At 35.2% G+C, this 15255-nt stretch overlaps 1 protein-coding gene and 1 long non-coding RNA gene across 2 annotated transcripts; both read right to left on the bottom strand.

The window, feature by feature from the left end:
- Positions 1-3451: 3451 nt before the first annotated feature.
- On the bottom strand, positions 3452-10666 carry LOC132303567 (uncharacterized). Its single transcript, XM_059800867.1, has 8 exons — positions 8728-10666; positions 8542-8655; positions 8340-8465; positions 7238-8266; positions 5083-5211; positions 4879-5004; positions 4676-4801; positions 3452-4600 (listed from the first exon to the last, which is right to left on the bottom strand). The coding sequence occupies exons 3-8, from the start codon at positions 8400-8402 to the stop codon at positions 3539-3541; spliced, it is 2535 nt and encodes an 844-aa protein (XP_059656850.1). The 5' UTR covers positions 8403-8465; positions 8542-8655; positions 8728-10666; the 3' UTR covers positions 3452-3538.
- A 19-nt stretch (positions 10667-10685) lies between these two features.
- LOC132303568 (uncharacterized) lies at positions 10686-12327 on the bottom strand. The gene is made up of 3 exons (XR_009481285.1): positions 12029-12327; positions 10860-11024; positions 10686-10752 (listed from the first exon to the last, which is right to left on the bottom strand). It is a non-coding gene; the product is annotated as an uncharacterized LOC132303568 (long non-coding RNA).
- Positions 12328-15255: the final 2928 nt, after the last annotated feature.

The following is a 15255-nucleotide window of genomic DNA, read 5'->3' as shown; positions in this document are numbered from 1 at the left end:
CACATTGGGGATTTAAGAGAACCATGATTATACATTGGGGAATTTACGGAATTTAAATTACATTTCAATCAAATCAATGGCATAAATACAACTTTACACACTATGAATGTTAATGCGATGCAATGCATAACCATTTCCAAACTTGGTTTCAAACCGACCCCAATCCCCTCCTACGTTAACCAACTTAACCAAGGTGAGATTGATACTATCCATGGTTCAAAATCCGACAACCATTTGGGGCCTAGTACTAATGTTACACGTCTTACACCGAACCGCGGTCCTTCTAGGTCAAGTTAGCACTGGGCTCGCGATACCCGGTCCATTTCTAAACTCCTCTTTCTGTCTTTTCTAAGATGGCTTACTTTTTAAATTTCATTCAACTTCCTTACTATTCTAAAGTGGTCCAATGCCATTCTCATTCAAATCCTGCACCATGCCATGCATATGATCATTTTTATCGATTTGGCTTCATTTCCAATTATATGACATCAATGGCATGAACATAGCATTTTATAAAATTCAAGTACAATCATTGCATTCTCATCAATATAGGCACAATCATGGCAATTTCTATGAAATGAATATAAGCATAACATTGTTTATGCATCAATTTCAAACATGCTCATCATGGATTTCATATCATCACAATCATGTTATTTTCACACATTGGTCATCATTACATGTAAGTGGCAATATAATCTTAATTAGCATGAAGTAACACATTTTTCATCACATATAGCATGCTTAGAACACCTTGTCATACAACCATCAACTTAACACATATTTGTCATTCAATAATGAGTTTTAAGAGAAATCATACAAGGTTACTCAAACAAAGGCAAAGTTTAGAGCATTAAACAACCTCTACCTCAATTGTGTACAACCAAACAAGCCCTAAGGCTAAGCTAAAATGTGACATCCTCTTAGCTCTTGCAACATTGGTCTCAAATGGAAGCCCTCTCTAAGCTCTACAACTTCTTTTTTTTGCTCTCAAAAATGAATTTGAAAGATGGAGCTACATAGATACATATAAGCTTATAGATATAGAGAGAGAAAGAGGAAGAAATTAGAAAGAGGGAGAGAGGAGGTGGCCGAATGGGGAAAGAAAGGAGGGGATGGTGATGTTTTGTAAATGCCTCCATGGCAATATTATGCCCAGTGTCTAGCCCTCAATGGTTATAACTCTAAGCCAGAAAATCATCCCGACTTCCGAAAAATTCTAAAATTAATCCCGTCGCCTCTAATTAACTTAAATAATAAAATGCACTTCTAAAACCCGACTCAATGAAATGACCTAAACAACCCTTAAGGCCCATGTGGCACGCAAAATGAAGCACAAAAAATAAATAAATAAAATTCAGAAAAATCCGGGACATTATAGTTCGTGAAAAGGTTTTTTTTTTTTTTTTTTTTTTTTAAAAAAAATTAGACATTTAGTTCATCACAATAAAGGATCAAGTTGCAGATATTTTCACCAAAGGTCTCTCCTCACAACGATTCCGGTTTCGACAAACCAAGCTTTTAGTTCGTGAACGACCTATCAGTTTGCCCTGGCGCGCCCCCGGGGGGGGGGGTGGTGATAATAGATTGGAGAATTCATTGCAAATCTCTAAGATTTCCTCCTCTGACCACACAACAGATTGAAACATCAAAGGCTAAATTATTGGGTGAATTAGCCTTGTATAACCTTCTATATATGTAAATCACATATTTAGTGCAGTGTAGTACGCTCTTGGTTTGTATTCCATATACATCGTACAACACTATAAATAGTGATCTGAATCAATATACCAGAGAGAATTTTCAATTACTTTTCTATTTTATAGCAGTATGGTACTTGTGCTAATATATGTAAGTTCACTTTCACACTCTCCAGTTGCGTTTATAGTATAAGGAATTGACATGGATCATGGTTAACGAGGGATTTAGAGTGACGGGATAAAATAATAATAATCATAATAAAGAAAGTAATAATAAAAAATGAGAGATTGTGAGCCAGAGTAGGGTAGAGTATCTATGTGAATACATATCTATGATTTGGATTGTGATTTCTTAAAAATGGTTATAGGTTTGATAGAATTGAAGTCGAAGGAAATACAAAACTAGGAATTAGAATTCCTTTTCCCCATTTTATCTTACTAAAATATTTGCTTATATTTGTAATTTTCTTTAGATTACAAACATTATAGAGTTATTATACCCATTTGTATTCCAAAAATTCTAAATATTGCATTTTCAAAAATAAATTAATTTGAAGAGAAATTAAGATGATTGGACTTATTAACATCTATTGCTTGTAGGCTATTCAAATAAAAAAAAAATAATAATAATAAAAAATAAAAATTTGGTTGATATTTTCTTCGCATACTATATCACTTTCAAGAGAGAATAATGCATTGTTAAAATAATAATAATAATAATAGAGGTTAGAGAAGGTGCACATAACACTAATGATAGGTAACGTGCATATAATATCCCTGGATTATAATATTATTAGTCATAGAATATTTTCAAAAGAATAAGAGGACAAAATAAGTATTACAGTATTATTTTATATTAGATTTATATAAAAATCAATTTGAGAAGTCTTTTCGTACCCTTTTTAAAATAGAAAGGTAAAGTGATACACAAATTATACAATTGAGGTGTTTTATGCCTAACCCCAATAAAATGATTTGATCAAGCCGACAGTATCATGATTTGATAAAGTTGAAAGTATCATGTAGGGACAAAATAAGTATTACAGTATGATTTTATGCTCCCAGTTTGCGTTTATTAGATCTTTAATGCTTGCCAAAATAGCTAAGGTATAAATCCCTTCTACTGTAATTTTAGGATATCTCAATAATTTGTTCCCAGAAATGCCCTCAAAAAATAACCTTTCCTCTACTCGGTCATTTCAAGTTAAGAAAATGTGAAAGCGTTTTTTTCCTTCTATAAGAAGGATGCATTTCGAAGTTTGACGTGGAGAGAAGGAACGTCATAATTGAAGTTTCGAAAAAACCTCACGGTGAAAGACTGAATTGGATAAGTTCTGTTGTATGCATTATGATGTATCAAAATGGTGTAAGATATGCTGGACAAGAGAGACATTTCACACAGCCAGCAAGTACAAAAATTAGATAGCAAAGGAGATTTTATTAAATACGAAAATTAAATAGCAAAAGGAGACTTCAATGAGGATTTTGTAATGGCTCCATAGGAGTTAGGAAATTACACACAAAAAATAAAAATAAAAACAAACCAGCCAAAAAACACTCAATTACATATGTGTAATAAAATGACTCCGGCCCTCAGAAATGGTAAAATGTGGCAAGTTTTATTTATTTATTTAATTTTTTGTAAAGATACTTTTGTCCAATATAAAGGGTAAAAACTTGACACCTTAACTTAGATCATTTTTGTTTGTTAGTGAAATTGATATTATTAAACACTAAGATAATTGTTATAATCTAAAATACAAAAAAGTAACTGTAATAAATCTAAACTAGAGAGAAGATAAGTACTGTATAATTTTATTCAAAAATCTAAGAACAAATCAAATCAACCCATCAAGTGAAAAGCCATCCCAGTTTAAACTGTTACCAAAACCTTCTTGTTGAGCAGATATCTTCTGCTCAAGGTCCAAAGAAGACGACTTCAAGGATTCTATTTTGTGTTCCAATTTTATCTTTTCCTCCTCGGATTGACGGATCTGACAAAGAACACTTTCATTTTCTCTCTTGTTGGAAGCTAAGTATTCAATTGCACGAACTCGGAACTCGAGCCAAGAGAGATTTAGACCGACCAACTTGCCATTATTTAAAAGCTGATTCACCTTGCTTATGTCAGCATCGTCAATATCACGCACGAGCTTCTCCTCCAGCAACTTAATAACGTCTGCTAACATGTCTAGATAAACAGATTGAAACTCAGGCCCCTGAACCTTGAAATCGGCAAAAGTTTCTAGATGACGTTGATAAATACGGTCCAAGGTATTGACTTTGTTGGAACTGCAAAAAAATTCATTCCAACGAACAAGCCTGTCAGTAGAAGTCTGACCGGATTCTGCTCGAGCCAGAGGAGCCTTGGGAAAACCTCCAAAACCTAGGCTCATGCTAAGATCAATGTTTTCAGCAGGAACGGGGCTCAACAGATCATCAGTAGAGCGATATAATCGTCTCATCGTCTCTTCAGAATTCACAACACTTCGAGACTCATCTGCCACGAAAAAATAATTCCAAAGAGCAAGCCTGTCAGTAGAAGTCTGACCGGATTCTGCTCGAGCCAGAGGAGCCTTGGGAAAACCTCCAAAACCTAGGCTCATGCTAAGACCAATGTTTTCAGCAGGAACGGGGCTCAACAGATCATCAGTAGAGAGATATAATCGTCTCATCGTCTCTTCAGAATTCACAACACTTTGAGACTCATCTGCGACGGAAAATTCTAGAATTCTCCGGGAAAGTGCTGAGAAACTGTGGGAACTCTGGGAAAATTCTATCCCGGTAAGAAGCGTATGTACGGGGCCCGTCACGGAAAATTCTGAAATTCTCCGGTTGCTTGTGTGCCGGTTGCTCTTAGAAACTTGTGTGCCGGTTGCTCTTGTACTTGTTGCACCATCCTACATGTCAGAATTATGTTAAAAGAGAGAGAATCTGAACAAGAAAAAATGAAATAAAAATTGGCCATTACTCACCTCAGAGCAGGCAGGAATACCAACTTGCTCTTTATTGCCTTCTATCGCATTGTTGCTAATCATTGAGGGATCTTCCACAAGGTCCACAAAATTGTTGCTCGTAGCTCTTGTACTAGTTGCGCCATCCTACATGTCAAAATTAAGTTCAAAGAGAGAGACAATCGGAACAAGAAAAAATAAAATAAGAATTGGGCATTAGTCACCTCTGCTTGCGCAGGAATACCAGCTTGCTCTATATTGCCTTCTGCAGCATTGTTGCTAGTCATTGGGGGATCTTCCACAAGGTCCACAAAATTGATGTCGGTAGCTCTTATACTTGTTTCACCATCCTACATGTTAAAATTATGCTAAAAGAGAGAGAAACTGAACAAGAAAAAATAAAATAAAAATTGGGCAATATTACTCACCTCTGTGCGCGCAGGAATACCAACTTGGTTTTTATTGCCTTTTGCCACATTGTTACTGGTCGTTACGGGATCTTCCACAATCTCCACAGAATTGCTGCTGCTGGTAGCTCTTGTACTTGTTGTGTCATCCTACATTTCAAAATTATGCTAAAAGAGAGAGAATCTTAACAAGAAAAAATAAAATAGAATCTGACAAAGAATATTTCCATTTTCTTTTGTTCTTTTTTTTTTTTTCTTTTTTTTTTTTTTTTTCTTTTTTTTTGTGAAAGTTAAAAGCAATTACGCACCCGACCTCCTCTTTGGGGAGGAAGGGGTAATACCACTGAGTCATTTGGTCCTTTTGTCCATTTTCTCTCTTGTCGGAAGCTAAGGGCCCGTTTGGGAAGTGTAGTGTGATGTTCTGAGATGAGAACAAAACATGTTTGATGTTCCAAATTTGCTCTCAGAATTTTGAAATTAAAACATGGTAAAACATGTTTGGTAATGTATATTGTTCTAAGAAATATGAGAACAAAACATGTTTAGAAGAGTAAAAGTGTAACCAAAATTACTAAAAAAAATCATGAAATATATATATTTTTTTTAAGTGACAAATTTCAAAACTATAAGTTATCAAAAAAAATTGTTGGGTTTCCTTTGTTAAAAAATTACCAATAAAAACCTGTAAATATTACTAATAAATTTCATTGCATCAAATTAGTACGAGTGTTGGAATTTTTTTATTAAAAAATTACCAATAAAAACCTAAAAATAGAAAATTTGCTTCTTCATAGTACCTTTTTACTAAAAATAGAAAAACAAATTTAATCATATATTATAAAATCTAATAATAAGTCACAATTATTTTCTTTCTCCATTTAAATTTAAATTTTTTAAATTTCAGATAGACAAATATAAAAAATGAGGATTCAAGCTACTTTGATATATATATATATATAGAAAAACAAATTTTATCATATATTATATTATCTAATAATAAGTCATATATTATATTTTCTAACAATTTTTTTAAAATTTCAAATAGACAAATATAAAAAATGAGGATTCAAGCTATTTTGCTATATATATATTATCTAATAATAAGTCATATATTATATTATCTAACAATTTTTTTAAAATTTTAGATAGACAAATATAAAAAATGAGGATTCAAGCTATTTTGCTCTATATATATATATATATATATATATATATAGCAGGTGAAGAAATTGCAAGAGATTTGAGAAATTGGATCAAATAAAAATTCAATTAAAAAAACGCAGATGTGAGGTTCGTCGGAATCGGCAGATGAGAGCGCACAAGAGCTCGCCGAAGTGACAAATCTACGCACCGAAGCTTTGGGTTCACCGGAAAACGCAGAGCTGAGATAGAGATCGTTTTCAACAACGCACAAATCATATTCGGTAATTTTTGGGTTGATATACCTGTTTACCTAGAGAGAACTGATATAGAAGGAGGAATAGAAATAGTCAAATAAGATCAGGGAGCCAAAATGGTCCTTTTCAATTAGCTGTAAAAAGCTAAGTCTGAGCTTATCTATGTATGAATCAATGGGGTTCTTGAGAGAGAGGGGGGCAAGTTCATAGATCTGCTGGATTTTGTAGGTTGCAGTTGCAGAGAGAGAGAGGGGGCAACTTCAGAATTGACAACGAGAATAGATATTGAGGTGGGTTTCGAACTTCAGATTCTTGTAGATTTTGTAGCTTGCAGTTGCAGAGAGAGAGAGGGCAAGTCAGAGTGTTTTTTCAGAAATTAGGGCAAGTTCACAGTTGAGAACGAGAATAGAGATGGAGGCAAGTTCACAATTAGGGCAATGTTCCACCGATTCTTAAATACGTGTTCTCAGAATTCCTGCACTTTGGACTGTTGTTCTCCTTTCTACAGTGAATAGTGGGCCGGCTGAAATTTGGGAACACTTTGGAATACGAATTTTTTGTTCCGGAAATTAGCCCAAAATCAAAAATTGTTCCTGCACTGTTGGACACAATACAGCCCATGCCAAACAAGTTGGTGTCCTCAATAGTGTCCATTTGCAATGTAGGGAAGGGCATGGAATAAGATATAGCATCCCTAAGTTTTCAATGGCACAAACTCGGAACTCGAGCCAAGAGAGATTTAGACCAACTAACTTGCCAGTATTTAAAAGCTGGTTCACCTTGCTTATGTCAGCATTGTTGAGCTTCTCCCCCTGCAACTTTAACATGTCTAGAACAGATTGAAACTCAGGCCCCTGACCCTCGAAATCAGCAAAAGTTTCTGGAAGACGTTGATAAATACGGTCCAAGGTATTGACTTTGTTGGAACTGCAAATAAATTGATTCCAACGAACAAGCCTGTCAGTAGAAGTCTGACCGGAATCTGCTGGAGCCAGAGGAGCCTTGGGAAAACCTCCACGACCTAGGCTCATGCTAGGATCAATGTTTTCAGCAGGAACGGGGCTCAACACATCATCAGTAGAGCGATTTAAACGTCTCATCATCTCTTCAGAATTCAAAATACTTTGAGACTCATCTGTCACAGAAGTTCTCCAGGGAAGTGTTGGTAAACTGCGGGAACTCTGGGAAAATTGTATCCCACCAAGAAGCTGGGAGGTTGTCGTGAAAATTTCTGAAATTCTCGGGCTAAGTGTTGGTAAACTGCGGGGACTCTGGGAAATTTCTGTGTCACCCAGAAATATAGGTGCATCAGTCCAACACATGAAATCGTCAATATGTTGAATATTAGATGGTTGATTGTGGGGCTCAATAACACCAAAACCTTCAGCACAAGTTTTAAAATTGCCAGGCTCTTTGGGATTGGCTCCAAGAGATTGGCCTTCTGTGGGTTGAGTTAAGATGGTATCTTCATGGGTTACGGCAACCAAATTTTGATCAGCCAAATCCACGACTGCTCGCTCGAGTGTACTTAATGGCGCGGGTGCACTCGTCCTCTCTGGTGCGCGCGTCTGCTCCGGCATAATAGCCTGCGCGGGCATACTCACCTCTGCACAATCACGAATTCTAGCTTGCTCAATATCTTCCTGGAAAAAAAAAATACTAGCTTGCTCTATATTGCCTTCTGCCGCATTGTTGCTAGTTGTAACTTGCTCTATATTGCCTTCTGCTACATTGTTGCTAGTCGTAATGGGATCTTCCACATTCTCCACAAAATTCCTGCTTGTAACTCTTATACTTGTTGTGCCATCCTATATATCAAATTTATTTTAAATGAAGGAGACAGAACAAGAAAAAATAAAATAAATATTGGGCATTGCTCACCTCCGCACGCACAGGAATACCAGCTTGCTCTTTATTGCCTTCTACCGCATTGTTGCTAGTCATTATGGGATCTTCCCCAATCTCCACAAAATTGCTGCTGGTAGCTCTTGCACTTGTTGCGATATCCTACATGTCAAAATTATGTAAAAAGAGAGACAATCTGAACAATAAAAAAACAAAATAAAATTTGGGCGTTACTCACTTTTGTGTATGCAGGAATACCAGCTTGCTCTTTATTGTCTTCTGCCACATCGTTGCTAGTTGTTACAGGTCCTTCCACAAAATTGCTGCTGGTAGCTCTTGTACTTGTGCCATTCTACGTGTCAAAAATTATGCTAAAAGAGAGAGAATCTGAACAAGAAAAAATAAAATAAAATTTGAGTATTACCTTTCTGGGCCTTTTGGGAGCAGGACAAGGTAAAACTCTTTTTGATTTTAAAATCTTATCCAATCAGCAGCTCGACTTGGCATAGAATTTTGTGTTCCTATACATGTGTTTGCCAAACATTTGGGAGCAAATTCCTTCGCAAACCGGCTCGCATTGCCGCGAGATGAGGTTGGCCGCTTCTTTGGAAGCTTGAGTGAAGAGTCACCTACAAAGATGTCTGGTGGCTCAATAGGATGCGGCAACTCCTTGGGAAAGGAGAGAAAGATATCAAGGTTCTTCTTCCAAAATTTGTGATAGCCTTCCGGACACTTACCTTGGCGATCATGTGAAGGGATAAAGAAGGTAAGTGAATAAGACCTATCCGACAACTCCCGGAGACAGTCATGAAAAGACTGCCGGTTGACTTGTAGATGTGGAACTCCTTGGTCGAACCCAAATTGACGCGGGACCCGCGCTGGCTTATAACTGGCCAAAGACATCCCTGCTTCAGTAAAGCTTGGAAGACAACAGCTGGCTGTCATAGCAGCAAACATCAGCTGGGAATGGTTCATAGGTTGAGCCGGACAAAGTTGCTCGTCATTATCAAAGTAAAACATGGGGAATTCAATGCCATTTATGTGAAGAGCATAAGGCCTAAAAACAAACTCTCTTTCATAGTCTATCAAATCCCCTAATTTCCGGCCAGTAATCCCAGACCACCTTAAGGCTTGCCCTTTGTTGGCAGGGGCACCATCTGCATCATTAGCCACAAATTCTTTTGGAGGACTGGCACTGTAGCTTGGAAACCTCTCAAATAAGAACATCATAAAAAATGGGCATGAAATGAAGGAGCTAATGTCATATCTTCCTAAAGAACGAGACAAGTCCCCTTTAATCATATCTAGACGATGATATAATGTCCCGAGGAACATGGGTGCTAGTGGAACAGCACACCCGCGGGCAAGTACGGCCGCGAGAGGAAACACCCTTGTACTGAGACCATCCTCAGGACGACCCTCAAAAATAAAACGGTCAAGCCAATAAGATAGGAAACCCGCTAGATGAAGAGGCGTGTCGAACTCTGGGCCATTTACACTACGATCGTCTTGTGAAGGTCGGTCTGGCACGTCTTTGAAGAAATGGCGGGCCCAACTCGCGTAAGTTAACTTCTTGTGACCAAGTACTGGTTGTGAAGGTAAAAGGGTTGAACCATCAAACCACGATCCCTTTTCGGAAGCAATTGTAGCACATTGTTTCAAGTCGTCCACCACGGTTTGATCTTCGGGAGCCAAATCAATCCAATTAACATCATTATCACTAAGGATGGGCAGTCGGTACAACACAGCAACGTCTTCTAAAGTGGGGGAAAATTCACCCCAAGATGCAACAAAGGTGTGGGAGTCCGTACTCCAGCGAGAAATCAGTGTAAGCAAGCTTAAATTGTCGCGCCTAATACTTATGTCTGAAAACAAACGGATGGCGTCCAAAATGTTTGAACGTTCCAAAATATTTGTGTAAGCCTCCGTACTTAGGACATGCCGTGCCCACAACTTCCAATTAGTGGGACAACCCGTGTGACCATCAAACTCAATGAAAGAATAAGGAAAATCTCCACGTTCCACCAAGAGCCGTGGAATGGAAGAAGGAGAAATTAGAGCTCCATCAATGGGACCTTCATCTTCCAAAAATTTGGGATCGTCGGGAACAATAACATCCTCTTGTTCAACTCCCACAAGGTTCCAAAAGTGGTCTTGATCTGTCTCTAGGAAAGGAGCTTTGCGCCATTGGTTGGGTGGCGGGACACTAGGGGTGGTGCCGTCTTGAAAACATAAAATCTTACCCGCCATGGACAGAGAAAAAGAAAATGAAGTGGGTCGTCTATCAGCAAATGGTTAAGACAGGTGAGCAAAATGGGTCTACTCCCCGAGTGGTGGAGGGAAATATTGGAGAAATGATTTTTTTTTTTGGGTAAAATGGTAAGTAGAATTAACAGCTCTCAAAGAGAGAAAAAAACGTCCTTAGGCCAACCAAAGGCACAAACAGGCCCTGGAACAAAATAAACACAAAAATCAACCAAACAAAAGGAAATACTAACTGCCCAGAATAAATAGAAACATGAGCATACAAGAATAAAAGTAGGATTGGGAGTATACCACAACTGCATAGAGGAATGGAGCTCTCAACCACCGAGGTCTGGACATTGAGGGGGTCTGAGGAATTTTTCTTTTTTTTGGGTAAAGTGTTAAGTAGAGTTAACAGAAAGGGTTCTCAAAGAGAGAAAAAGAGGTCCTTAGACCAACCAAAGGCAAAAACACGCCCTGCAACAAAATAAACAAAAAAATCAACTAACCAAAAGGAAATACTCGGGGTGACAATTTAGGCTAACCCATTAAATCGTCCATATTTATCTATTAAAATTAAATTATTTGAGTACTGAAATTTAAATGAGTGAATCAATAATAAGGTAAAAAGTGAGAACTTATTAAATTCAATGACAGTGAGTACACAACTTAAACTTAACCGTTCAAACAAAATTTATTTATTTATTTTTTTTTCTCTCCTCTCTTTTTGTCTCTCCTTTTTTTATTTTTTATTTTTTGTCATAAAAAAGGAAAAAAAAAATTGTAACTTTTGAAATAAAAAATTTAATGTAAAAACTATATATATATATATATATATATATTTGTTATTAAACAATCATAACAGTTATTATATTACTGAAAGGGTAGATGTTCTAATATAATTAATATTAACATTTCCTGTTTTTAACTCACTCTTCTTCCCTTTTTTTTTTCTTTCTCTCTCTTCTTCCTTTTTTTTTTTTTTCATATATATATTTTTTCCTCTTGTCTCTCATATTCTCCCTTTCCCCTGTTTCTCTCTCCTCCGTTTCAACTCGTCTGTTTCTTTTTTTGTGCCTTAATAATTCTCAAATAAGTTGTATAGTAACTTTTTTTAGAAAAAACAAAAATAATAATAATAAAAAAAAAAATTGTAAAAAGTGAGACCGTAAAACTAATAAATTTAATATAAAAATATTTTTTTTAGTATTCAACAATTAAAATAATTTAACAATTTATATTTAAAAATACTTAAATAATTGGGTCAAGTATTTATTAACTAAACCCATTTATCACTCAAATCTTTTAATTACTCATCGTAAATAAATCGATAATGAATTATTAACCTATCATTACTTGCCTACTCCTGATCAGTCCAAAAACCACTCAAACCCATGCAACTGCCCCTTAAAAAAATACTAAATGCCCGAAATAGACAGAAACATGAACATACAAGAATACAAGTAGGAATGGGAGTATACCACAACTGCATAGATCAATGGAGTTCTCAACACCGAGGTCTGGACGACGAGGGGGCCGTCTCAGACAATCCGCCGGAAGATTCCTATGCAATAATAGCACTGTGAACCGAGGGAGGGAGAGTCCTTCAGATTAAAGCTTGAAATTCTGGATCTGATGACGGATTGATCGGAGCTTAGCCAAGACTTAGATTTTCCTTCAAGATTAAAGCTTGAAATTCATTATGGATTGATTGGATCTTAGCCAAGACTTCGATTTTGAGATGAAGCCTGATACCGTTGACGGACTAGGAAAGTAGAAGAAATGGAGTTCCCCCCCCCCCCCCCCCCCCCCCCTTCATATATATAAAGGAAGATTATTTAGCCCGCGGGACTCATGTTTTATTATGCGCGGCACTTGTTTTTCCGCGGGACTCGTATGAAATCTCCCCCACCCCCCCTTCATATATATAAAGGAAGATTATTTAGCCCGCGGGACTCATGTTTTATTATGCGCGGCACTTGTTTTTCCTCGGGACTCGTATGATATGATCGTGTGTTGACTTTAATCAAGCTGAAAAATAAGGGTATGCATAGGAATGCAAGGAATTTTGTTGGCCCGAGTCAAGATTGTAAAGTAGGGGATTAAAAATAATTAAATCTATAATTGCTTAATTTGGCATTCATATTCTAAGTATAAAATTTTTATGCATCAATCATTCAATTAAACTCAATAATGTACAACTTTCTAACAAATTTAAACAAACTCTAACGTATTTTCACAATAAAAAATACACTGAAATATGTTTCATACAAGTATTAAAACAAACACCTGCAAGATATATAGTTTCCTTATCAACAAATTTATATTAAAAAATAAGAATTATGTACTTCGTCCCTTTCTAGTCATTAATCCATTATATAGTAAATTACTCAATTTAATAAGAAATCATCAAGTTATTAACAAAGCCTTTTTTTTTTTTATAAAAATAAAAATTAATATTTCACTAGATTACCAATAATAATTCATGATATCCATTCACCTATGTCTTAGTGCCTTACACATAAAGAGTCTAAGTCTTCTTTCATAAACTAACAATGTATTTGATTTGCGAGTAATTTAAGCCACTTATGTGATCTTAAGTTAACTAGTTTGCTGTTGTTTCAATCTTAAAATGCTTTTATGAAAATAATGAATGTGATTCCCATTTAGTTTAACTTGAAGTAAATAAATGAAAATGGATGGTGGAAGTTATTCAGTCATTGACACAACATGTTTTATTATTATTATTATTATTTTGTTTTTTTTTAGGTTTAGCCTTTGTAAATTTTATAACTCCTTTTATTTATAGATATATTATTGATTGGGCTAGGCTAGCTGGACAGGGCTAAACTGATAAGAAGATGAAGAGTATTACATGGGCTTGTAGGAGCAATAATACTTTTTTTTTTTTACCTTTCCAATTGGACCTGGGCTATAGCCTAGGTTAGCCCATTATTAATTCCACCCCTGAAATTCGGAAAAATTAATTTTGTGTGCTTTACTTGGCGGCCCTGCTTGGATATGAACTCTCAAAATAGTTTTCGGTTCTAAGAGTGATGTAGGACACTTTTAAGTGTAGAAATTATTTTTCTCTTGCTATTAGTTTTGTTTATATTTTTAAGAGTGATGTAGGACACTTTTAAGTGTAGAAATTATTTTCCTCTTGCTATTAGTTTTGTTTATATTTTTAGTTTCCTTCTAGTGTTAGGTGATTTTATTTTATTTTATTTTATTTCTAATTGGGACTCATACAGACTGCCTCTACTGAGGTTCGAACCCCTGACCTCCTTTTAGCAAGTAGAAGCCTTGTACCACTAGGCCACAGGCATGTTGGTTCTAGTGTTAGGTCTTCTCTATTATAAATAATCATGTATTGCAAGAGCAAAAATAACCTTTTTTATCAATAATATTTTAGAATTTTTCTGAATTTATTTCTTATTTTGTAAATTTAAAATACCCATAGATTTAAGATATCAACTCATGTAAGCAGAAGCAACAAATTTATTTACGAGAAATAGGTTACCTTGAAATAAACAAGGTAAGTGTTTTGAATCAATTGAATAAGAGATAAATTCATAATAAATTTTGAAATATTATTGATAAAAAAAGTTATTTTCCTTTATATTTGGAATATTATTTAGCCCGCGGGACTTCTGTTTTATTATGCGCGGCACTAGTCTTTCCGCGGGACTCGAATGATAATACGCACTTGTCTTTCCGCGGGACTCGAATGATAATATATATATATATATATATGACCCCTTATTTTTCAGCTTCAATAAAGTTAACACACAATTAAGGGGTTCATTGTATGGTACACAATCACAATGTGAATGCAGCTTTGTTGGCATTAGAAATTGAAGGCACCGAAAGTATAACGAACCCCACTAATGCATAGTAATTTTCATGTCAGAAAGCTATTGACTATGCATCGGAATGCAAGGAATTTTGTGGTGGACGCGCTGAAAAACTAATTTGGCGTCCTTTCCTTGGTGGTTCTGCTTGGATTACAACTCAAAAAAACAGTTGTGAGACATTTTGTGGTGTTTAATAATTTTTATATTTTAAATTTTTTTTAGTTAGTTTATAGGAATTATTTTGTTCTAAACTATAAATTCTTACAGGATTATGAAATATTGTTGATAAAAAAAGTTGTCTTTGCTTTTGCAATACATGAATTTTTATAATATAAATAACTTAACACTAGAAGGAAACTAAAAACATAAAGAAACCTAATAGAAAATAATTCCTAGAAACTAACTAAAATTAAATTTCTATAAAAATTTATAAAAAGAAAATAAATAAGAAACCTAAAATATAAAAATTACTACTAAACACTTCAAAATGTCTTACATCATAGAGTTACAAAACTCCAAAAAAATGGTTATAACTTCTGGTTGAATATGTTTTTGAAAAACAGTTTTTAGAAAACTAGAGTTACAAAAGTGCAGTTTTCAGAAAACTACTAAAAAGTGTTCTCAATGTTTCTCAAAAATGTTCTCGTTTGTGTGAAAACATGGGGAAAAAAAAAAGTCAGGTTAAAAAAATAAAAAAGAATTGAGGGTTTTTTTTTTCTTTTTTTTTTTTTTTAAAGGGCAAAACAAATCCTATTTAGTAAAATATTTATAACATTTTCTTAATGTAATCCTCTAGCTAATAATGGTCTATTGGAAAATAGTCAATATTTATTATTTTTGATAAGTAATTA

Source organism: Cornus florida, unplaced genomic scaffold (assembly GCF_030987335.1).
Source record: "Cornus florida cultivar Cherokee Brave unplaced genomic scaffold, ASM3098733v1 CherokeeBrave_3.0.0_Hap2_Chr04, whole genome shotgun sequence".
Classification (NCBI taxonomy): domain Eukaryota; kingdom Viridiplantae; phylum Streptophyta; class Magnoliopsida; order Cornales; family Cornaceae; genus Cornus; species Cornus florida.
This window is presented reverse-complemented; position numbering and strand designations above follow the sequence as displayed.